Raw genomic sequence first — 25045 nt, forward strand, 5'->3', positions numbered from 1 at the left:
GTGACTGGACGGTGATTATGTCCGGGCAGGGTTTGTCTCCAGATGTGTCTGCATGGTATTTATCTCCGGGCATGTCTGGATGGGAGTTTGTGTCCGGGCAGTGCTTGTCTGGACAGGAGTTTGGCTCCGGATGCGTATCTCCATATGTGTCTGAACAGTGGTTATGTTCAGGCGGGGTTTGTCTCCAGACGTGTCCAGATGGTATTTATCTCTCGACGTGTCCGAGATTCTGCCAAAGCATTTTCTTTACTTGGGTTACAATCCTTGTCTTGTCACCACTCCGACGCAGGATAATCAACTGATTGTAGAGAAATTTGTATAATTTGTTCAGTGTGCCTGTAATAACTCAACCACTCTTCACAAAAGAGACTGTGAGATCTTCAACATCCAGCAGCTCCAGTTCATGCCCATCCAAGGCACATCCAAGGAAGCTAGCAGGGATTCTCCAGTTCATGCCCATCCAAGGCCCATCCAAGGAAGCTAGCAGGGATGTTCCAGTTCATGCCCATCCAAGGAAGCCAGCAGGGATTCTCCAGTTCATGCCCATCCAAGGCCCATCCAAGGAAGCTAGCAGGGATGTTCCAGTTCATGCCCATCCAAGGAAGCTAGCAGGGATTCTCCAGTTCATGCCCATCCAAGGCCCATCCAAGGAAGCTAGCAGGGATTCTCCAGTTCATGCCCATCCAAGGTATGGCGCATATGTTGATGGATTGCCCAGCCTGTGAAATACCAGGATGACAGTTTATTGCTGGGTTGACATTCAAATCCAGACTACACCATTAAGATGTGAGTGTGCATACTTTCGGTTATCATGCCAGCGTTTTTTGTCATCAGAAGAAACAACCGGAAGTAAAACAACAATGTAACCACAAGTTATTCAGTCAATTATGTCAACGTATAATTACCTTTCCATTATTCTACTTCACCGAGAAACATTATGCTGTTGTAGGACATTCCTGGCAAACCCCCTAAATATTCCACTCTTGGGAACGAATTCCCTTGCAAGAGCCCAGTGGAACCGGGTTATCTGCTCGTATGATGTAAGCGCACTTGTGTTCCCTGTCCCAACTGCCTCTCCAAACTCCTCTTCCTCTTCTGCAAATAGCTTATCTTCCTGCCTTCCTTTCCATTGCTTAATTTATTTTTTGTAAATTACTTCTTGCTGTGGTCGGATTGATTTTCAAGCACATGATCAAGAGCTAACATCGTTTTATGTGAGATGCAAGTTGGCTTTCAGCTGTACTTGCCATCAACAAAGTGCAAATTAACCTACTCTTTTGTAAAGATAACATATCTCCAAAATATAGCGTCTTAAATGAACAATTGGTTAATGTTTGCTGGCATGACTATTTTACTCGATCTCATTTGAGTTTTGGATTAGAGTAGATAAATGCCAACCACCCCCCCCCCCCGCTTCCTTTTTCTCCTCTCGTCTTATTCCATTTCCGATTCCTATTGTGTGATACAATCTTGAACATGTGGTTGTCCAGTCTAAGACTTCATCCACAATCTTTTAATCAATTTGTTAGACACTGCTTTTCATTTAGAAACCAAGCTTCAAAGTGCTTTTCAATGAGGAAAGAAAGGTAGAACATTTAAGAAAAGTCAACTGTATAAAGATCCAAATTTAGGAGAGATTTCATGAAGTTTTAATTTAAATGTCACCGAGTTTCACATTAAAGAGAAAATCTAAATTCTAAAGAATGCTCAATCTCCATTGGTTTTCACCCTTTTAAGAGGAACCACTAGGATATTCCTGCAATGAGTCTGCAGCTTTCACGTGCACACATAATGTGTAATTAAGTCAAAACTGTAGTTAGGAACCAATTAAATTTGGGCATCGAAGGTTTTCAGAAATCATTTAAAATCTATCCTTCCAATTTTTGCATTTGGTGAAGTGTCTTGATGATTGGATATATATCTACACTCATAAATGTCAGAGAGTTCCAATGTGTCACTCAGTCAGTGTGTCTCCTCCATAACTCCCAAACCATGGAACCTAGCAACCTGAAACTTTGCATGCATAAAAAAACAAGGACAAATGTGTCCAAGAGCCACGTCATAAAGGTTTTGTCTTCACCAGAAGAAGAAGAAGAAGAAGAAGAAGAACAACAACAACAACAACGCAGAGCACTCTTAGAGCCAGCGTTCACAATGCGACACAGCTAAAAATTAGTTACAGAAAGTCGAAACAGCATTTTGATCACAATAACAATAACAACAACTTCCGATATTTTGTCACGTGCCTTGATGGAGCCAATAGCGAGACCCGTCATGGAGGCTCCTGTTCATGACGAGAAAATCATGTATTTACGAAATTACAACACATTAAATGGAATAATCTTTAAATAGTAATGTGAACTTTTCGAAACTTTAAAGCAAATGTCCGAATATATTTAAAAGTTCATGATAGACGCTCTCAAATGGCACCCTCAATGCGAGGATGTGTACAGGTGTTTAGTATTTAAGGAGATCCGGATCCTGTATATAAAAGAGCTGAGTCCAAAAGGTTTTTTCTTCACCACAAGAAGAAGAAGAAGAAGAAGAAGAAGAAGAAGAACTACTACTAAGAAGAAGAAGAAGGATGGAGGTAGTCATCCAGTGTCACCATCCTGCTATTGTCATTCTCAAATCAGCAAGGCCCTAGTGTTCCCTATATGGCATTGAGGGTGCAGAACTATGTGACCTTAGGCCCTTTTAGGTACCTCTCAGGTGGTTCTGCCCCCCCCCCCCCAAGATTATGTTATTGTGGTTATTGATGGCACCTTTCAAGTGGAAATGGGCTTCATCACTGAACCGCATCAGGTTGATCCAGTTTGGGTTCCACTCCATCCTGTCACTGAGCCATTTGCACATATCAAGTCTCCTTCTCATGTCATCTTGACTCAGTTTATGCCTAATAGAGATGGTGTGTGGGAAAAGCTTCAGTTCCTCAGTGAGGATAGAACCAGATTGATGTTGGTTTGATGCCCAGCTCCCGGGAGTGCCGGCAGTGGGACTTCTTGGGACTGTCCACTGCAGAATCCACCATGGTGTCAATGTTGGCTTGGCCTGGGTCTTGGTTACTGATGCTGGCCTGCCACTGTTGCCCTTACTCTGGTTGTGCACTGTACCCTTGTGCTCGAAATGTTTCATAATACATTGAATGGCACAATTTATGGGTCCATCATGTGTTCTGAGGTCGTATTCCTGGCAGAACTTCCAGTGGGTTTCTACATATAATTCAGTCTCATACCACAGAACCACCGCTTTTGTCTTCTGCTTCACTGTCAATGGCATAGTTGAGCTATGGAGCTAGAAATCCCAGGGAACAAATACCACAATAACATCACCAAATCCTCAAAAGGAAAACTGTATAGGTCAAAAAACAAAAACATGGCAGGAAGTCAAAGTTGTATCAATATTTTTGAAACACCATGTACCTGGTCGTGGACAGCAGCAAGTCAGTAACTACATCCTCATTCGTTCAGGAGAGTCACAGCACAACTATGGGGTAACCCTACCACTGGCAAATGATGTGAGCCGCTCATTGATGTCATGGCTCCATGTCTCAGGCTGTCTCCTTATGGCTCGCATAAAGCATCGACATGGCGCCCTTTCTATGATTGTGGCATACTCCCCTACCGAGGTTTCTGCAAGTTCAGAGAAAGACACATTCTATGAGCAATTGGAGTCTCTTGTAGCATCGGTTTCCCCTCGTGACAAACTTTTGATTCTTGGCAACCTGAATGCATCCTCTGGCACTGATCATGCAGGGTTCGAAAGTGTTACCGGGAACGACGGATCAGGCTATATGAATGACAATTCTCTTCGTATGATCTCCCTCTGCTCCTCTCATAATTTATCTATTATGCGTTCTTGGTTCAGAAGGAGAGACGTACACAGATTCATCTGGATCTCTCGTGATGCTTCCACCCGTAAAGAACTGGATCACATTTTATCTCGAGATTGTTCAATTCTCAAATCAAATTGGGTTTTCAGAGGTGCCAAAGCTCCGGCAAACACTGACCACAGACTCGTTGTGGCTGATATCTCCCAACTTTGGGAGTAGACATCTTTATCAGAACACTGCTGCAAAAAGCTTCCATGAAAAACGAGCACGTCATATGAACCTGCTAAACTCTGGAGAGTATTTGCTACGACTTGTTTGGAATGTGACCTCAGAGGAACATAAAAATCATGAAAAACCTTTCCTTCATAAAAACCTTTAAGTTTATCAATTTTCTCTGTAATTTCCATTTTTGGAGACTTATGACACCAAATACGATGCCCATGATGTCTGGGTCTCCTTCTGATTGGATTAACAAAATTCTCGTTACTGAAAACATTACCTTGAGAAACTGATGTAGTACCTTGTAACCTGTCATGAAGGCCCAATGGACAGATCACACATCGTGTCCTGATCCAAAAATCCTCTGCGTCCTAGCTCAACATTACACTCCTCTTTATGATCAAAATTGTTAACATTAACTGAGTCTATAATTTGAGTAGAACAACTACTGAAAACATGTCCAACTTCATTGAAATTATAATATAAATGTCTTATTATCAGATGATACAGCAGACCTATGTCCATTCTTTTGGCAACAGAAACAGCCCTGGTTGTCAGCTGATACCCTGACCATTATTGTTATGAAGAGGGAAGCACAATTTCAAGGAAACATCCCAGAAAGAAGGCGCCTTAGAGGTGTCTATCGGGCAAAGGCTCGGACAGATCTTGACTCTCGGTATGGGCGCCTGGCCAATGGAGTTGAGGAAGGTATTCATCGAAATGACCTTAGACCTGCCTTCCAGTCAATCCAGCGCATGCATATTGGTCGAAATTCAAATAATAATAAAGGCAGCATTCCGATCATGAAAGCAAGCACCCCCCCCCCCGCCCCTGCCATCCCAATGATGAAACCCTTAACTGCTGGAAAGAACATTTTGAACAGGCGCTTAACTTTCCCCATGGTACACAATCCCACGACTTTGAGGAAGAGGCACCCATAGCTGTCGACGATGTCACTGTGTGTATGGATCCTCCTTCCTTGTCTGAGGTCCGCCACGCAGTGATGAAACTCAAAAATGGTCGAGCTGCTGAGTCTGATAACATCACCACAGAACTGCTGAAATGTGCAGAGACTCCAATTTGTAACATATTACACTGGCTTTTTTTATAAATGTCTGGAATTCTGGGCATGATCCAGTGGAGTGGAATAATGGCATAATTCAAACAGCAGGACCATCTACAAAGGCCCCTGCTCCAACTGCAGTAGCTATCACCCGATCACCTTTCTATCAGTCCCAGGGAAGGTTTTTGGTCATGTTTTTTTTTTAACCGTATTCACCCCCTCCTGCTTACAACGTAGATGCCACCAGCAATGTGATTTCACACCAAACAGGTCTACAACGGATGCCATACTAGCCCTCTGTATTCTTGCAGAACCTCATCAGGAATTTCAGCGTCCATTAAATGTGGCGTATATCGACATCAAGACTGCATTTGACTGTGTTGACCGAACATTCCTATGGAAGGTGCTGAGAGGCAATGGAGTTCCATCATCACTCCTCAACATGATCCAGAACCTCCATGAACATGCAACAGCCTGCGTCAGAGTGGACACTGACTTATCATCACCTTTCCCCACGTCTTCTGGAGTTCATGAGGGTTGCGTCTTTGCTCGTTTCCTCTTCTGCTGCGCCATGGACTGGATCATGTCAAGGTGTGCAGATCAGCTTGGAATCAATGTTGGAAGAGAAATCATCACCAATCTATTCAAGGCAGATGATGCTGCCCTATTTGTGAGAGACCCTGTTTACTGGCTGGCTGTGTTCAACCGCTTTGAATTGGTTGCCAAAAGCTTCGGCCTTAAGCTCTTATGGCAAAAAAACCAAAGTACAGAATTTTGCCATTGGTCCTTCTCCCCTGCCAGTACCTGTCTCTGGTGTAGTTATGGAATCAGTGGACCATTTGACATACCTGGGCTCCAACATTCATTCATCTGAATACTGCCGCCCTGATGTGCGTAGACGAATCGGTATGGCTGGCTCTGTCATGGGGCAACTAGACGCTGTCTGGAATTGGCACTGGCTTAGCTTACCATCAAAGCTCCGCATTTGCAGAACATGCGTCCTATCTGTTCTCCTCTATAGTTGTGAGACATGGACTCTTTCCACATGTGATGTCAATGTCACATCCTTGGGGTACGATGATATGATCGAGTTTCAAACATGACTATTTGTGAGATCACTAGACTAGGCCCCATCACACTCGATATTGCAAGGGGATGCAATTCTCTGTTTGGACAAATCCTCCGTTTAAATGAACATGTACCGGCTCATATTTCCCTGGAATTTGCCACAAATCTTTACCAATGTCACAGACCCGATCCAACCTGGCACTGTCCTCGAGGACGCCCAAGATTTTCTTGCTTACGTCACTGTGCCAACGAGTTTGGCCTTGGCCCACGTGAATGTTGGCAGAAGGCGGAAGACCGCCAGTTATAGGGGTCGCTACGTCCCCTAGTTGGGCATGCGTATTAGTAGTAGTCTTAGTAGCATGGTGGGTGGAGTCAAGCGACCAATGTGGGTGTGTTTCGGCAGCTGTCCGACTAATGGGTGCACACTTCAAAAATCGATCCCCAACAAGAACCCCAACAACAGCAACAACAACAGCAACACAGAGACCTCTTGTAGACCCTGCGACATGTCGCAGGTGAAAATAATAATCGAATTCTGCTAAGCACAAGTAACACATTAACAGGTATTTATTTATTTATTTGTTTGGTTGTGAAATTAAAACCGAGAGAAATACCTGTATAAACACTTTCTGAGTAATGATCAATCTTTCTTTTTTCCGTTGTTTTTTTTTTTTTTGCCAACTCGCTACTAGAGGAGAAAAAAACAACGCAATAATCAAATGGTTGGTGTTATCCACCCTAAAAGATGATAAAGCGCTGACGTTTTGGTCCCTTTCCCTTCATCGGAGCAAAAGAGGTCCAAAACGTCAGGGCTTTGTGATATTTTAGGGGGGATAATGTGAACTATTTTATTTATACTCCTGTTTGTTATGTTTTGGTGCCAATGCAGACCTTGTTTTTTTTCTGGAATTGGGAGCTATTTTCACGACAAGAAGGGGTTTTGTTATGATGTAATAATCATGTAGAATGGTCAGACATTTTACAGGGCTGACCGGATGGCCTTGAGCCCGAGAGGTACGAACACTCACTTCTGAAGTGTCTCGCTTGGGTTCAATTCCCTACCCAGCTGTAAACTGTCAGTCCGGTGTTTCACAGGCAGGGTGATTCATTGATGTGTCTGATGTCCCTTGGATGGATGCTCAATGGGAATCTCATCTGCCAGCATTAGTTGGTGGACACTAAAGATCCCATGGTATCCTTTGCAAAGAGCAGGTGGGCTGTCGCTGACACCATGAACGAATTACAAATTCCTGCCCTAACTAGTCAACCATCAGGTCTGGCCAGCCGGTTTGTGAAGACTTCGGCCAAGCTTCCCCTGGTTGACACCACAAGAAAGGTAGGATAATGGTAGACGTTGAAGAAGAAAAATGGTCAGATGTTTTGCATTGTATATAGTGTCCACCGAAGCGAACCATTCAACCCACCTCCAAGCAAAATGTCTGAATACGAGTTCACAGGTGATTGTGGAGTGATGCATTGAAGCTATCGGAAGGAATATTTGACATGATAAAAATTTCATTGGCTGGCTGTTCCATAACTACCTCTTTACTGTGCCAGGAAATTCTTACATTTTTTTTTCTTCCTTATGCAGACACAAGCAACCGTCAGCTCGACAGTTGAGTCGATGTTATTGAAACAGAAAAAGAACAAGCTGTGCCTCAAACAAGTACCGATAAGGAAATGGTGCTATTCAGCACATTTCCTGTACTGTGTGTTCAATGAATCAATTGAGAGTTTTTATTTTATATATTTTAATTTTTTTAAGCAAATGTAATCCCAAAAATGAATCGGTTCAGAAATGAGAGTGACTGCAATCAGATTACTACTTTGAACGTAAGTTAGCATCACTAGCTGCAGTTACAGCAGTCAAGATTACTGGTGATCGTTATTGCAGTGAGCACGACGAAGGCTGAACCGGAACTGTTAAGTGCGTACACTAACCCGAGGTCAGAGCAATGTCCCATGATGTAACTTATAACAACACTCATAATGCCTTCTCAATGTTAAGCTCACACGAGTGGCCAAAAGAGAATACTAGTACCAGTGCTGCAAACCTCAATTACTGAAACGACGAAATACCAATTGCAACACACGAACCACAGTATTAACTAAATAGAAAACTCCAAATAAACAACAATACTCACGAGGCAAAACTAACATGAACAACAGTATTAACTCACTAGTCAAATCAAACTGTCATGAGAGTTTCAGTTTGAGCAACAGTTATTGGATCACACAAAGCCAAACTGTTCTTACCGTTGTAATAGATATGATGAAGTTACGCAACATAGTCAGTGATGTGTGGTTAGTCTCTTGGTACAATAAGAACGATGGATAGGTGTTTTGACTAGTTGTGTAGAAGCTGCTTCAGGCTGCAATGCGAAGAATGGTTGTTCCGCTTGGTCTTGTGACTGAGCTATTGTTGTGGAGTGATCAGCCAGCTGGTCTTCCTCAAGGAGTGAGGTGATAACACTGAACAACAAAATTTTTTTACTGGAGATGTGTAAAGTGATTTAGACTAATTTGGGTATGCTGATTTCAAAAATCGTAACCGTTTTGCTGTATCACGTCAGGATTTTCAGTAACAGAAATATTCCCATTGCCTAGAAGTCAGGATTTCAATGAAATTTACAAAAATTCATTTATTCATTTATTTCATCATGAATGCTTCAAAATTATAGAAATTACAGAAAAACTCCACTAGAATGTAATTAAAAATGCTTTAGGCATTTGGCTTTGCGTTTGTGCTGCTCTGTGTCAGTTTCACGATGCAGGAACCAGCAGAAATCGCCCATCATGTTCGGGTTGTGCCGCCCTTGGTAACGCGTCTCCATGAGTGAAATCTCTTGGTGGAATCGCTCGCCGTGCTCGTCCGAGACTGGTCCCAAGTTGTCAAGGGAAGAAGTTCAGGTGCTGGTGTAGGAAATGGATTTTCAGGGACATCCTGGAGCCAAGTTTCCTGAAGGACTCCAGCAGCTGCTGCACTATTTCTTCATAGTTGTCCGCGCGCTCGTTCCCCAAGAAGTTGTCCGTCACAGCTTTGAAGCTCCTCCACGCTGCCAGCTCTTTGGGGTTTAGAGTTGTCGGAAAAGTTTCGTCCTTCATAATCTGTCGGATTTGCGGTCCAACAAAGACACCAGCCTTGATCTTGGCCTCCGACAAGGTGTTGCCAAACTTTTCCTTGAGGAAAACCCACGCCCATTCAGATCCATTGCCCGTACAAAACTTTTCATCAAGCCGAGCTTTATGTGGAGTGGTGGAAGGAAAACCTTGGCTGGGTCGACAAGGGTGACATGCTTCACGTTGTGTCGACCAGGTACATGCTCTTTTCGCTCTTCCCAATCTTTCTTCGTCCAGTGATTCTTGTCGTCTCTGCTATCCCAGAGACAAAGGAAGCACATGTATTTCGTGTAGCCTGACTGCAGCCCTAACAACAGCGCCACCACTTTCAAGTCTCCGCAGATGTGCCAGTTGAAGTCATTGTACTTGATGGAATCAAGCAGCTGCCGCATAGTCTCATAGGTCTCTGTCATGCCGAACGCGTGAGCCAGTGGGACTGATGGTTTCTCGTTGCCATTGTGGAGCAAAACAGTCTTCAAGCTGTTCTTCTCCGAGTCGATGAAGAGGCGCCAGTCTGCAGGATCGTGATCACACCCAAGTTCTTTCAACAGACCGTTGATGTCACTGCAGAATGTCATCATGTCTTCCATCTCAAAGAACTCAGCCATGTCTCTGTGACGTGCTCTGAACAAGGATATCTTGGTGTTAGGTTCAAGTAGATTCCACTGCTGCAGCCTTGATCCAAGCAGCTCTGCCTTCGCCTTTGACAGCGAGAGATCTCTTACAAGATCATTTAAGTCTCCCTGGTTCAGAAGGTGTGATTCTTGAGTGTCGGGTTCAAAAGGTTCATCATCACCATCCTCTTCACCACTGCTTACAGCTATGTTCTGATCAGCTGGAGGTGTTGGAACGGGGTTCTCGTCATCACGAGGCACAGGTTTACGAGCAGAGACGCAGTCAGCGTACTTGATGTGACCTTTATTCTTCTTGTTGAAGCCGGCGATGCTTGTGCAGCAGAAATAACAATCATCATGATGATTCTGCGGCTCACGCCATATCATGGGCACCGCAAATGGCATGCTCGCGCGCTTGCCCACCAACCACTGAGTCAAGGTTGTGTGACAGCTTGTGCAGCAGATGTGTGGTGCCCAGCTCTGTTCTTGGTCCCCCACCTTACACCCGAAGTAGTGAAAGTAGGCGGCCTTCATTTTCACTGCTGTAGATATACTTCGCTGTTGATCTTTTTTGGTATACCGACCACAGACATAACAGAAGTTGTCAGGATGATTGGTACAGGAACGCCTACTCATCTTTATCTGAAAGAAAGAAATATAACACAAGTTAGCAACAATTGTACGAAATAGACATGTTAAAGACATATGTAAATTTCATTGAAATCCTAACTTCTAGGCAATGGGAATATTTCTGTTCCTGAAAATCCTGACGTGATACAGCAAAACGGTTATGATTTTTGAAATCAGCGTACCCAAATTAGTCTTAATCACTTTACACATCTCCAGTAAAAAAATTTTTTTGAAATTTGTTGTTCAGTGTAAGCAGGTGTTTGCAGTTGTGACGGTAAACCTGGCCATCTTGCATCATGATGCGATATTAACCGGGTGAATGGTGTGCAGCAATGAGCACAGCTGGCTCCGAAAACCATTCGGTTTTGTGGAAGCGGATAACACTGTTCTGGCTCATGTGGTTTTCGCCATGTCAGATTTGTGACTAAAAGAACATTTACTCTAAAATAGATCTTGATCTCACAACAGCAGGGGACATATGCAGAGCAGCAAAGGATAGTTGCACCCAGTTAAAGACCATGACAAAGACACCGCTTGAGGTAAATTGAATGTACACTTCTCAATAGCAGGGCTCAATGCCATGCCGCGCCACCTACCTTGCAGTGAACACCGCTCCTCTTTGGCCGGAGGAGGGCCACCGACATGTTCTTGATGCAGGTACCAAAAAAAAATGGAGGCACAATTGCTCAGCTGAAGAAAGGAAGTGCAACCATTGTGGCCACATCGGCTGCTTCAAGAAAATGTGTTTTACTCGCCATCGACACTTACAGCGATGACGAGTATATTGCAAGTCTTGACCAGTTGTATATTGATGGTATTGATTATTGTATATTGACCAGTTGTATATTGACCAGTCACGAGTAAGAATTGCTTTTCAGACTTATCTATTGAAGGGCTGAAGGTGAAATTCAAGCTGGACACAGGTGCGCAAACATGTCATGCCCTTTTCTCTTTATCGGAAACTAGCAAATACCACCCATCGCTTCGCTGACGGGAATACTGGGAGCGGAGAGAGAGAGAAGGTAGAGAGTGAGAGGTGGAGGGGGAAAGAGAGAGGTGGAAGGAGGAGAGAGGGGTGAAGGAGAGTGAAGGGTGGAGGAGTGTGGATGGGTGGGGGAAGGGAAGGCAGCATGAGGTGAGATGAAGGGAAGGCAGACTTGCGGTTGAGCGTTAATTATGACTCGTACTGTCTCATCAAAATGATTCTGCAGAGAACAACAGTGAAGATGGAAACAAAATAATGTATGAAATCCATTTTCTTCCAGTCATAATATAAACACAGCCGCAACACATCCAGAAACAAACACTGCACAGACATAACCACCACCCAGACATGTATGGAGATATGAGAGAGATATGAGAGACAGAGACAGAGACAGAGACAGACAGAGAGTTTGAGGGATGAGGGTGCTGCATTGTATTGGGAGGAGGTAGAGCAAGGATTGGACAAAGAGAGGGTTGGGGGGTAGAGTAGTTAGTGAGAATAAAATGTTATGCTTTATGAAACACACACACACACACACACACACACACACACACACACACACACACACACACACACACACACACACACACACACACACACACACACACACACACACACACACACACACACACACACACACACTAGTACTTGGCTGATAACGGCAATTTTTCGGAACTAGGAAGATTGGGGTCGGTGTGATTTCAGATTGCAGGATGTACTGTATACAGCCCAAAAATCTTGAGTAGCTTTCACCGAAAAACGACGTTGCATTTATTTAGACATCTGAAGGAGATGTACACAAACAATGATCTTTATAAGCAGCTGTGTGTGACTGGTGGAAAAAAAAATAAACTTGGCTCAGTAATTTAGAAAACACTCTAAAGTGACAAACAGCTCAGAAATCAGGTGTTATTTAATACATTTTACTTTGAAACTCTAAAAGAGAAACCTATAACCTTTATAAAGCAAATCCGATAACAAAATGCTTTAGAAACAGTCGTGAGGACAAAGGAAAACCTGGTAGAACCTCCATTAGACGCGGGATGAAACTTTGCCACCACGATGCCCGTAACATGGCATGCACACACTCCGCCGGAGAGGCCTTAAGATCCAAATGTAATCATTTGTACCACGTCCGTATGCGCTGTATGCGTACCTCTACCTTGTATAGCAGCTACCGACTGTACAACCCAATCGGGACACGAACTGTACTGCTATCAACTGGAGGGTGCTCGGCGAGTGTCTAAAGAACTCGAGCAAGCACTCCACGGAACGCCTGACTTGGCAAGCGATTAACTATTGCTGTCACTAAAACTATGGATCTGGTGGCAGGATATGCACTTTGGCCACCGTACAACCCTTCACTCCGCAAAATGCAAGAAAAACGCAAAGAAAATTGAAAACCCACTTTGTGGGAGAACCTCCTGTGCAGCTGTCCTTTGCAGGCAGCTCACTGGATGACGGGATTGGGGAAAAGCCTTCAGGACCCCCACTCTTAGATGATAGGAAGAAAACCATGGGATAACCTTCCCGGGTCAGATTGCGGTTGTGTGTGTCGGGGTGGTGCTGAGGTGTCGTCCACCAGATGATGGTCTCCTTGCGTTAACCTGAGGCCGCTCTTCGGGTGGATGCCCGGAATGTCCAACACCTAAGGGAGGATGATCACCTGTCTCTGTTATCATTTGAGCTCAAGCGTTTGAACATCCGTATTGTAGCACTCTGGGGTTCGGAGACTGGAATGTGGCGAAATCATGGCGGGTGGTGACACCTACTATTGGTCTGGTCACTCTGATGGTCACCATGCTCGAGGAGTTGCTGTAGCTGTGTCCAATAAGCTGACTCCAATGATAATTGAGGTAACAATGATCAACAAAGGTATTATGAGACGAAGGATTCCTCACTCCTTGGGTGTTGTTTCCCTGGTCTCTGGAAATGCTCTGATAGGCGAGTGATCTCACCGTGAAGGATGCATTCTACGCCACACTCGAGTCTGTAGTTAATCGGTGCACCAGGCGAGATACACTTCTAGTCTTGGGGGATGTCATTGCATTGACTGGAACTGATAGCGATGGTTATGAGACGTGTGTTGGTCCCCATGAGTCTGAAACTGTGAACCTAAATAGCATTAAGTTCCTTGACTTTGCAAGAAGTCATGGACTTACAGTGGCTCGTTCATGGTATCAGTGCCCACAGACTCATCGCTGGACTTGGTATTCCAAGCTGGTGGTGTGGCAAAGGAGATTGACCATGTGCTTGTTGATGGTCGCTGGAGGATGATTGAGACTGCAGGGTCCACTGGAGTGCTCAGTTCCTCATGACTGACCACAGGCTTGTGGTAGCAACTCTGAAGTTGCAGATTAAATCTGGGAGAATGGTAGCTGGATATTGGCAAGCTCAAGGCTGAGAGGGTAGCTGAGGAGTTTGCGAACAGGCTGAGTGGGCATTTAGGGGCGGGGGGGGGGGGTCTGGGTGCTTTTGTAACTCCTGAAGAGTTGTGGAGTGCCCTCAAGACCACTGTGCTTGATGTTGCCGGTGGATGTTTTGGAACTCACCAGAGGGCGAAGAAGAATTTTGTCTCTCAAGGGACACTGGATACCATTGACCAGAGTCACAGGGCCAGGCTTAATGACAGAGCTGAGCTGTTCAGGGAGTTGAGGCATAAAACTGTACATGCGCAGATGGTAGACAAGGAGGCCGATGTGCAAGGAATCTGTGAGCGGGTAGAGCATCACCTGTGGTCAAGTGATTCTCATCCTGCTTCCAGGGAAATTCACGCATTGTGTTCCTCTAAGCCCATCCCTCACTTTACTGCAGTTAGAAAGGAGGCTGGTGGGCTCTTGACAGGAGTCCGAAGTGAAGGCCTACTGGGCTGGTTACTTTGAGCGTCTGTTCCAGGTTGATCCACCAGCTGTTGAGTTGGATGTCAGGGGTGTTCTTATTCTGATTGCTGTTAGTGGTCTTATCCCGACCCTCCAATCAAATGTGATCCACCTTCGTTTGTGGAAACAGGCTGCCGTGAACCGGTTGAAATGGGTTTAAGCTCCTGGGATCTGTCGCATCCATGTTGAACTTCTCAAGGCTGGTGGAAATGCTGTACTCATATCATTGCATGCAGTTCTGTGCTCTGCCTGGAACACAGGCATCATCCCGACTGACTGGAAGAGAGGCCTTTTTGTCCCTCTCTGGAAAGGGAAGGGTGATTGCCAGGACTGCAACAACGAATGAGTGGTGATGCTGCTCTCTGTGCCAGGAAAGGTCTTTGCTTGGATAATTCTTGATAGGGTTCGCCACCATCTGCTTGAGCACCAGTGCCCAGATCCGTCAGGCTTTACACCAAAGAGGTCAACGATTGACCGTATCCTTGCTCTTTGGGTCCTCACTGAACGCAGACGAGAGTTTCAGCAGGGGCTACTTGCAGCCTATGTTGATCTCTGTGAAGCATTTGATTCAGTGAATCGGGATGCCCTCTGAAGGATTCTTGGTGTTTGTGGGGTTCTTCCAAAACTGATCAATCTGATCTCTGAACTTTCTTCTGCAACTGAGAGTGCTGTGAGATGCAGTGATTCCATCTCAGATTTATTCACAGTTGTTGCTGGAGTTTGTCAGGGTGTGTACTGACCCCCTACACTCTTCAGTGATTGTATGGACTGGATTCTGGGGAGGATGTCTGAAAGATCAAGCTGTGGTGCATCATTTGGGAATGTCAAGATCTCTGACCTTGATTTCACGGATGATGCAGTCATCTTTGCAGAGAATTTGGATATCCTTTTGCGGGCCCTTGAGGTGCTGAATGAGAAGTCTGAGCCACTGTGATTACGGGTTTCCTGGGTCAAAACTAAGATCCAGGCTTTCATTTGAAAGCTTGGATGCTGCTATCTTGTCTGTATCTGTTTGTGGTGAGGATGTTGAGGTCATGGAGAGATTCACTTACCTTGGCAGTGATATTCATACCTCTGCTGGCTGTGAGCCAGAGGTTAATTGACATCAGGGTTGGGCTTGGGGAGTTATGGATTCACTGGATCATGTGGTGTGGTGCTGTCGGTACCTGTGCAGGAGGACGAAAGTCTGAGTCTTCAGGTCTTTGGTGCTTCCAGTCTTTCTCTCCGGATGTGAGACTTGGGCTCTGACCAGGAATCTGAGATGGAGACTTAATTCCTTTGGTACCAGGTGCCTTTGGAGAATCCTTGGCTATTTCTGGTCAGACTTTGTGTCCAACGAGCGGTTGCTGAGAGAGAATCAAATGAGATTTGTTACCTGCATTGTCTGTGAACGTCAGGTGCGGCTGTATGGACTTGTGACTCATTTTCCTGACGCTGATCCTGCTCACCAGATTCTCTCAGCGAGGGAGCCTCGTGAGTGGAGGAGGCCAATGGGCCCACCACGTGCCTTGTGGTTGCAGCAGGTTGATCGCCATCTCAAGGAGATTGGGAAGGGCCAGGCATCTGCCTGGGGGATGGCCAGATGGCTGAGGCCCCTGGAGTTCTGGCAGAAAGTGGACACAGTGACGCGCTCCTCCGCTATACTCATTTTGCCGACCTCGGTAGGATGTCAACCCCACCTGGCGTTAATCCAACATCAATGGGGCTCAAACTCAGGACCCTAAGATCCCTAGCCTGACGCCCTAACCACCAAGCCAACGCCAGTCTTCTTAGATATTATTATTATTTGCGAAAATCAGACTTTTCAACTATATTGGTTCGTCTTGTGCGTTATTACTTGCAAAATCAAAGACTTTTCAAGCATATTGGTTCGTCGATTTTGCTATTCGGTCTATCTGTTTGTCGCCTACAGTTCACAATTTCAAATCTATCTTCACGAAACTTCACCACATGGCAGAGTTTGTCACAGGAAAATCTTGTTTTTGAGGTCAAAAGGTTCAAAGGTTAACATCGGCCAAAGGTCAACAACTTAGGTGAGATTTCGAAAATCCTCAATTTTCATCAGATTGACTCGAAATTTGAAGAGGATTTATATTTCAGGTGACCAAATTCAACCAGCTTATTATTTAGGGGCAAAATCAACCAAAAGGTCAACATAGGCCTAAGGTCATCATCAAAGGAAGTATTTCTAAAATCCTCAATTTTCATCCGATTGACTTGATATTTGAAGATGATTTATATTTCAGATCACTGAATTCAACCACCAATTATTTTTGAGGTCAACATAGGCCAAAGGTCAACAACTCAGGTGGTATTTCTAAAATGCTCAATTTTTCATCAGATCGACTTGAAATTTGAAGAGGATTTTGCATATCACGTCACTGAATTCAACCAGCCAATTATTTTATGGTTAAAATGGGCCAAAAGGTCAACATAGGCTGAATTTCTATAATTGACAATTTTCATCCAATTGACTTGAAATTTGAAGAGGAGTTGCATGTTCATTGAATTCAACCACCAATTACTTTTGAGGTCAAATTTGTTTCCTGGATTTTGGAAGTATCATGCTCTGCATGACGTATTCTTTTTGTTTGTTTTTGTTTGTCTGTGAATAGGGTATCTCAAAATGTTATGAACAGATTTGGCTGAAATTTTGTGGACAGGTTGGGTGTGTGACAAGGACGAATTGATTTAGATTTTGGTGAAGACCTAGTTCCGGATCCGGATGCGGGAATTTTTTAATTTTTTTAAGTTATTCTTCACATTTGGGAGATGGGGCCAAAATGATATACCTTTCAGCATGAGATATCAAGAAGTTGTGGATGAGTTGTGACAAAACTTGGTGGAATAGTTGATTTGGTGACAAGAACAAGCTGATTCGATTTTGCTTTCGGTCGAGATCCAGATCCGGCCTGTCAGTGGGATCCAAAACGTAAACTGTTCAGCCTGGCGAAGGTATGTGCTCTACCGAATGCCTTTCTAGTCTTGTGTGCAGTCTGTGGATGCTGGTTGCATCATTGCTGTTACTGTGGCTGTGCTGCTAATGCAGTGCCCCCTATTTCCAGTAAGCTGGTTCTCATTTTGCTGACCTCGGAAGAATGACGTGCTGAGTCAATCGTCCTGAGTGCCACAATCCTCTTTATGTAATGTGTATCAGTACAGTGCCACCTTGTGGGAGTGCGTACTAAAAGTCATAACCAGACTGACATATAGGAGTGGAGGAATTATCAATTGTGTGTTGGCTTTGCTTGTTATGCACTTCTGAGCTGTTGAACGGAATAAGTTGAAAGCTGGTCGTTGAGGCAGGAGAAGGAAGGTTTTAGGCATTAAATTAAACTTGTTCTCCCTGAAATTGAAACTGCCATGCCAAACTTGTGTTTTTATATCAACATTACACCGTCAAAGTGAACCCAACAAAGCAGACATGCTGATCGTGATACACACTAGGAACTTTGGCATGGGAAGAGGTCATTCAGCCCACCATGCCTCCACCACACCAACCCCAGAAACCATCATCCACCCACACACAAGTTACCCACAAGTCCTGACAATATCTCTGTTCACCTTTGTCTCCAATATATTGAGCTACCTATCGAATTCCATTTTAAGCATATTTAACCCCTCTGCTGCCAATATCTTTCCAGGGAGACCATTTTCCTTGCATGAACTATTCTCGGACTGAAAGACCTTTGCCTTTAAACTGTCCAAACTCGCATCTTCTTTATCCTCGGGCTCCTGCCCCTAATCGTAACACGATCCATTCTGCTGGAAAACTCAACTGCACATATCTTGTCCACAACCTTCATTATCTTAAACATCTCGATTATATCCTCTCGTAACCACCTCCTTGCCAATGTATAAAGTCCTGTCTTTCAGCCGCTCCTCATAGCTGAGTCTAGCTAGGCCTGGAATCAATCGAGTAGCCCTGTGCTAAACCTTCTCTATGGCATATTAGTCCTCCCTAAGTTGTGGTGACCAGAACTGCACACAATATTCTAGATGTGGCCCTCACTAAATTCCTCTACAATGTTAGCACCACCTCTCTTGATTTATAAATGATCCCCCTCCGAATGCAACCTAAAACCCTATTTGTTTTACCTTTAGCTACCTGGCATTGTGCTGCCTGCTTACCCTCCTTATATATTACCACCCCCAGATCTTTCTCCCATGTGACACATTCCAAGATTGTACCTTGCATCATGTAATCTCGATTTTCATTATTTTTCGCCCATCTCCATCATTTTACAATACTTTATGTTAAACTAGATCTCCCAATCATTTGCCCAATCTATGAAAGGATATCGACTTTCTTAAATCTGTTTATCCCCCCTCCCCCTCCCTCCCAATCTCTCTGCTATCTCCAAGCTCCAAGCTTCGTGTCATCTCGTGTTTTTCATTGAGGTGTTTTTGTTGAGAATTGATTGTATTCAACATTCGATCTGAACTCTTTAATCCACACAGTGACTGTTTAAACTGTGAAATGATAAAAACTATGTTTTGATTACATTTCCAAAAATGTGTTGGATCACGTGACAGATCATCTGATACTGGCTTTACTTCAAAATAATTTGTTGTGCATCTAACACAAGCCACGTTGCTGTTCGAGTGACAAAAATACAGATATCTTTGAAAGAGTCACCACAAAACTCCAGGTATTTTAATGGCAAAGCTTAGGTAGTGCAAGGCTTTTGAGTTTGAAAGGCCTAAAAAAAAGGTCTTGAATGTGTCGGAATATGAGGTCGGTGTCCATATGGCAGTTGTTGTATTGTTGTCCATCTGTGTCGCAGAACCATTGCCTCAATATTGATTTGATTAGAACGCTTTTGAGATGGCAAGTTCTTTTGAACTTTGAACCAATGCGTGATGACAATTTTTGCTTGCGCTTACAGTCTCGACAGAGATAGTGTTGGCTTTGGTAGCAACTTGTTTGCTTTGAGGGCAGCCGATTGGGCGGGCAACTTTCACCCAATGAACAAACTGAAATATACAAATGGGGGTGGCCTGTTTTCAATAATTATTGCAGGGAAAGCTTTGTCTGAAGTAACATCCTGTTCCAGTGTGTATCAACTTGGTAAGTGAAGCTTTTAAAAATACCTCTTTTATTCTAGTCTTCTTGTTCTTCTGCTTCTCCTTTCATCAGTTTAATTTGGACCATGTACATGGTGTTTGCCCTGGCTTTACCCAAACTTCAGTTGCCTTGGGGGGAAAACCATGCTTGATAGGCAGAACTGTGCGGTCTAGAGCGAAACACTGCTTTGAGTCACATGGGAACTAGCTCTTGGAACTGGTCTGGTTTGTTATTCAAAGTGTAGGTTTTCCTGATTAACCAGACTGACAACTTGGGAAGTTTAATGTCCATAAGAACTTTGCGATGACTGATAGCGCTTCATTGTGTGCAGTGGTACCACACATTTTCACGAGTGCTGCCCACTCCATCTGGAATGTGATAGTTGTAGTTTGATTGATTATGGTTTTTACTGGAAGTTGGTCGTTCATTATCCCAGTAGAATGAACTCAAACTGCTGATTATGAAGAAAACTGACGGTTACGTTGTACTCGTGACATGACAGCAACTTGTATGGATCACCAGTCGACGTAAAGGAAGTTGTGTTTGAGAAGTATGTTTTTGTTTTTGATAAACAGGTACATGGTTGGAGTTGAGTGCATGGATGATTGTAAAAATCCTTTATCCTGGATGAAGCTGTTCTTGTATTTGTCTTTTTGGTAACTTTTGTGGGAGAAACAAAGATTTTTGTGAAACTGAAATCCAACAGGTATCCTCATTATTTATTTTTAAATGTTGATACTCGAACTGTATTTGGAAAGCCTTTTTGTTTCATCATATGCAAAACTTTTGTTGAAATGGTCTAATCACAAATATGATTTTGTTTAATGATTGTGAAATGGAGGAAAGCTTTTTTTTAAATCATTTTATTTTAACTTTTTCCTTTCAGCAGAACGATAACTTGGCTGGAGTTCACAACAGATGCAAGTTGGATTTATGCGTCATGTGATTAATCAGCATGACCTTGATCCATGTCATGTGTCTATCGTACCGGCAGGTTTATGGGGAACAGGCTCAGTAGCTTGGTGCCTGCAACGTTGAGAGATCTACCGTAGGGTCAGAGAGCAGTGTAAATTGCACCCTAATCTGTGTTTAAGCTTTGAATGGTGGGGCAAAGGCTGCAAATTGTACACATGTTGGATAGAAGAACAAGGTACCACTGAAGAAGTGAAAGAAAGTATTTCAGGTTTTCCAATTTCCAATTTGTTGCATGATCAATACCCTGAACAGTAAAACAAATGGTTACAAGCCAAACCAGTATGGATCCTATTCACCAATTTCAAATCCTAGTTCAACATGTGGACCAATCTTGCAGTAAGTCGACATTATCGTTTTCAAACCTGTTGTGTTGTAAACGCCATTTTGTTTACATTTCAATTCCAAGTTACCTTGATTGGACCCTCTCATCAGTGAGTTACGTTTGCCCATCAAAATCATTATATTCCTCCTTTGTCTGTATTCCCTTCCACCTCACCCACTCCTCCCACCCCGTATTCTTCAGCCTGGCGCCTGCAATTGCAACACACAAGGAATCTGCTGAGCTGGGCTCAGTTGGGAATGCACTGGCACTGTAGTGGCTTTAGCAAGCCACTGTGTTTGAACGTGCTGTCCTCTTCTCCCATCCCTCCCCTCCCTCCCCCTCCCCACTCTCAATGTGGCCACCCTCCCCCACCCATCACATTTCTCCACCTGGTGTTCTTATAACCCTCAAACTTTATCATGTTTTGAGATGTGCTTGTCCTCCTAAAAGTTTATTTGTTCATAAATAGTATTTGTGACCACTTGTTTTTATAATAATGGCTTAACTTGTATGTAATCTGAAATAACAAAAACTGAAGAACAAAATGTTTTAACAGACAATCCAGAGGAATTCTTGTGGATATTTCACGCCAAGCTCTTATAAGGGGTTCAAATCCCAAATACTGTTGATTGTCCATTGTCGTGAATGTGAAAGATGTGCCAGTTCTTCTATAAGCCTTTGACACTATAAAAAGTGAATGACATTTAAAGACGGCGTATTCAAATTAAATATTTTGTTACAAGAATGTTAGACTACAAAAAATTTTATTGTAGAACTTTATTTTTGTTTCCACAACAGCAGAAAGTGTCTCATTTTTCAGGTGGGATATATGTTGTTTTTTTACCCCATATACATGTGTGTATATATACATATATATTGTTACGGTTGATGAAATTCGCAAACCACCATTCAGGTCCCATAGGTGAGATATCTCTGTAAGTACATATGTAGTTAGCCCCAAACCCGTAGTTTAGAGGGAATAAATGTGATTCATTTGGGCTGCGACCTTTTAAGAGAGCCGTTTTTCTGTTCTATCTTTATTTTGAACCAACCACATCTCAACCGCCATCACACAACAACCACCAACTGCAACGCCGCTTCACAACAACAACAACGCCAACAGCCACGACCTTTACCTTCACAACTCGCTCCCGCAAACATCGCATCACCGCCATTCCAAACGTTGCCATGGCCATGGACCACCACTTTAAACCCTCCACCACCTTCGCCTCTCCTTCTGCGGCCATTCCCGCACCGCTTGTGGGCACCGAGCGTCGGGCTGTCCTGGCCTCGTGCGGGACGCGCGCCGAGCCGCGGGTGCAAAGTGCGGCCTTTCTGAGGAGAAGTCGGATCAGGAATGATACACGCCCACTTCTGATCCGTCCAATCAGCAAGCGCGGGGCGGTTTGGCCCTGCCTCCAGGCGCGTTGGAGTAGAATCGGGATATGCAAATTCGAGAATCAGGGGAGACTCACGCCCCTTTTTCTCCGTCCAATGGGCGAGCGTGGCTCCACCCCCGAGCTCGTTCTGATCCAGAAATTTGCATATGGGTTCTCCTGCCGGACTATAAAGCGCCGAGCGCGGGGCGAATTTAGTGAGTTCGAAGCAGTCAGTTGGAGAAGAGTCAAGGCGAGTTGAGAAGAGTCAAGTTGGGTCTGGAGAGGAGAAGTCTGTTGGAGCTCGCAGTCTGTCGGGGAGCTGCAGAGAGAGGAAGCCTGGAGCGCGGTCGAGGAGATTTGCTGCAGTCGGCTGAGGATAATTGGGGAGGAGACCGAAGGGTTCGGGTCCGAGGCAAGGAAGACGGCGGTCGGCGACGAGCTCGCAGTGGAGTCGCTCGTCGCGGGACCCAAGCAAGCCAGCTATCCTCTTTCCCCAGAGCATCAACAATTCCCCCCTTTCCCCCCCCCCCCGTGCTGAGATAGTGCGAAAAGGGGGCCCCATTCCCACCCCACTCCAAGCAGTGCCAATGAAACCCGCGAAGGAGCGCGGAGTCGAGGCACCGCCGCGCTGCCACATTTGCGGCTCATCACAAAGACATGGGTAGGATCCACTCGGTCTCGCGGCCCACAGGCCCCGTCTGCCCCCTTGTCTTTGAGGGTGGCCCTTTTCTTTTATTTTTGAGTAAATGTGTTGTTGGTGCCGTCTGTAAAGTAAAACTGTGTAAGTGTTGCCGTGTGCTCGTGTAGTCGGTAGTAGATCTGCATTGTTGTGTTTCTTTTGCAGCATCTGCTTTTGGTGCATAATTGTTGTAATTGTATATGTGTGCTCTCCGTGTGCCGCGGAATAAATGTGCATTATGTTGAACTGTTTTTCCCATTTCGCTTCGTCTTTTCTTTAATTGAATCTCCATCTTGCTTCACGTAAAGGGTTGGCAGTGGGCTTAGTACGCCCGATAATTAATCGGAACCGTCGAGGCCGACGATAACACCGCTCGGTTATCTCGATAGTACGGAACGGGTCGCTTAAGTGGCCCGTGTCCGGAGTCGACCTGCGGCGAGGTGCGATCGCCCGGTCTACCCTCCGCGTGGGTACTTAGGTAGGTCGAATTTGGCGAACAACCCTATCCCACGCGGGGGGCCAATTGGCATGATCGTGGTGAGGCCGAAAGGCCCACCCGTGACTAGCTCCCGGCGTTAGTCCGAGAGGGTCATGACAGAATTGTCTGTCCGGTGGGCGACGTGCCGCGATTCGAGTTACGTGGCCGTTCGCACGCCGGTGGGCGTGAATTCGCAACAATATATATATATATATATATATATATATATATATATATATATATATATATATATATATATATATATATATATATATATATATATATATATATATATATATAGTTTACGTTTTGAATCCCACTGATAGGCTGGATCTGGATCCAGATCTGAAACAAAATCTAATCGATTTGTCTTTGTCACCTACTCAGCTCATCCACTAAGTTTCACGCAAATCCGTTTATTACTTTTTGATATACTGTACAATTTATCGTTTTGGCTCCATCTCTCAATTGTGAAGAATTACTTAAATAATTCTCATATCTGGATCTGGATATTCGCCAAAATCAAATCATTTCATCCTTGTCACACCCCCAACATGTCCACCAAGGTTCATCCTTATCCGTTGATAACTTGTTAAGATATCCTGCTCGCAGGCAGACAGACAGACAGACAGACAGACATGGTTGAAAACATAACCTCTGTGAATCTTCGGTGGTAGACGTCGTGAAAGGACTTGCATGTAATCATGTGGGTAAGTGCCAACCGTCATGTCAAAAATGACCGTCGTCGTTTCATTTGAAGCTAGGTGCCACTTCCACACACCGTTCCACATTGTACTCACTTGTGCAGCAAATCCCATTAATGTAGACTGTGGTGTTATGGAATCTTGTGAAAGGAAGAGCTGATGATGACAAAGCATCCTGGTGGAGCAGTTGAGAAAAACTGCATCGAGATGATTTTATTCAGGTAAAGCGATCTTCTTGTAATCGAACGTGCAACTTGCAGTTCATTATGGAGTGATACTGGATGTTCATTGCTTGGGTACTTGTACTATGAAAAGGTTCAAGGTGTATTTGTTACAGTACTGTGAAAAGTGAATCAGTTTAACGACAGTTCGATATGGAGTCAAAATCGGTGTTATCTGCACACCTTGATTCAACAGAACGGCAACAAAACGATTTTACATCCACTTCTTCTTTTTCTTCTTGATTCTCAAAGTTAACATTAATTGTTTTGACTCTTCTGAATTCTCTGGTCTGGATATTTAATGGTATGTATTTATTGAGTGAATTTGGAACAAAAGCACAAGACCCGCTCCCGACGGGGAGGTGCGGGGCAGACTTTATGTTGTACTATCCTCTAGTATGATATTATTGATGTACAGGGTGTTTCAAAAATATATATTTTGATTTACTTTGGTTGTTAATATATTTAGAATCACAAATGATATGACGATACCCTTTGGTTTATATGAAACAGAAACTCAAAGTTTTGTTCACACCATCAATACGCTTCATGGTGAGCTCCATTTGTCACGAGCAGGACATCAAGGCGGTACACGAGTTCCTGCCATGTTTGGATCAGCATGTTTGCGTCCACCAGTAGGCATGCAGCTGTGATCCGAGAACGTAGATCCTGTAGGATCTATTTTGGGGGGGGCGGTCCCCCTGTAGACCCCCCTAGACCTCAAATTTCTCAATGGTGTGAACAAATTTGGTCGATCATGGGTGATGAAGGTTGTGGTCAAGTTTCATCGAAATTGTGTGTCTTTTGGA

The 25045-nt window shown here is 44.2% G+C and overlaps 1 protein-coding gene across 4 annotated transcripts in view; it reads left to right on the forward strand.

Moving 5' to 3' along the window:
* The window catches only part of LOC147009050 (RNA-binding protein 47-like), a 45303-nt gene that overhangs the window by 10016 nt on the left and 10242 nt on the right, over positions 1-25045 (forward strand). Inside the window, exon 1 of one of the 4 annotated variants that reach the window (XM_085864305.1) lies at positions 19603-20028. The exons of 2 other annotated variants lie outside the window; for them this stretch is intronic. Coding sequence is in view for 1 of the 2 variants with exons in the window: in XM_085864303.1 (XP_085720429.1) it covers positions 24175-24236 (62 nt within the window). In the remaining variant the exon portion in view is untranslated. Of the gene's footprint in view, positions 1-19602; positions 20029-23978; positions 24237-25045 lie in introns of those variants that run through there. One more of the 4 variants, XM_085864303.1, reaches the window with a different exon arrangement.

The sequence above is a fragment of the Eptatretus burgeri genome, chromosome 18 (assembly GCF_056783735.1).
Source record: "Eptatretus burgeri isolate ZD-2024b chromosome 18, Ebu_testis_v1, whole genome shotgun sequence".
Classification (NCBI taxonomy): domain Eukaryota; kingdom Metazoa; phylum Chordata; class Myxini; order Myxiniformes; family Myxinidae; genus Eptatretus; species Eptatretus burgeri.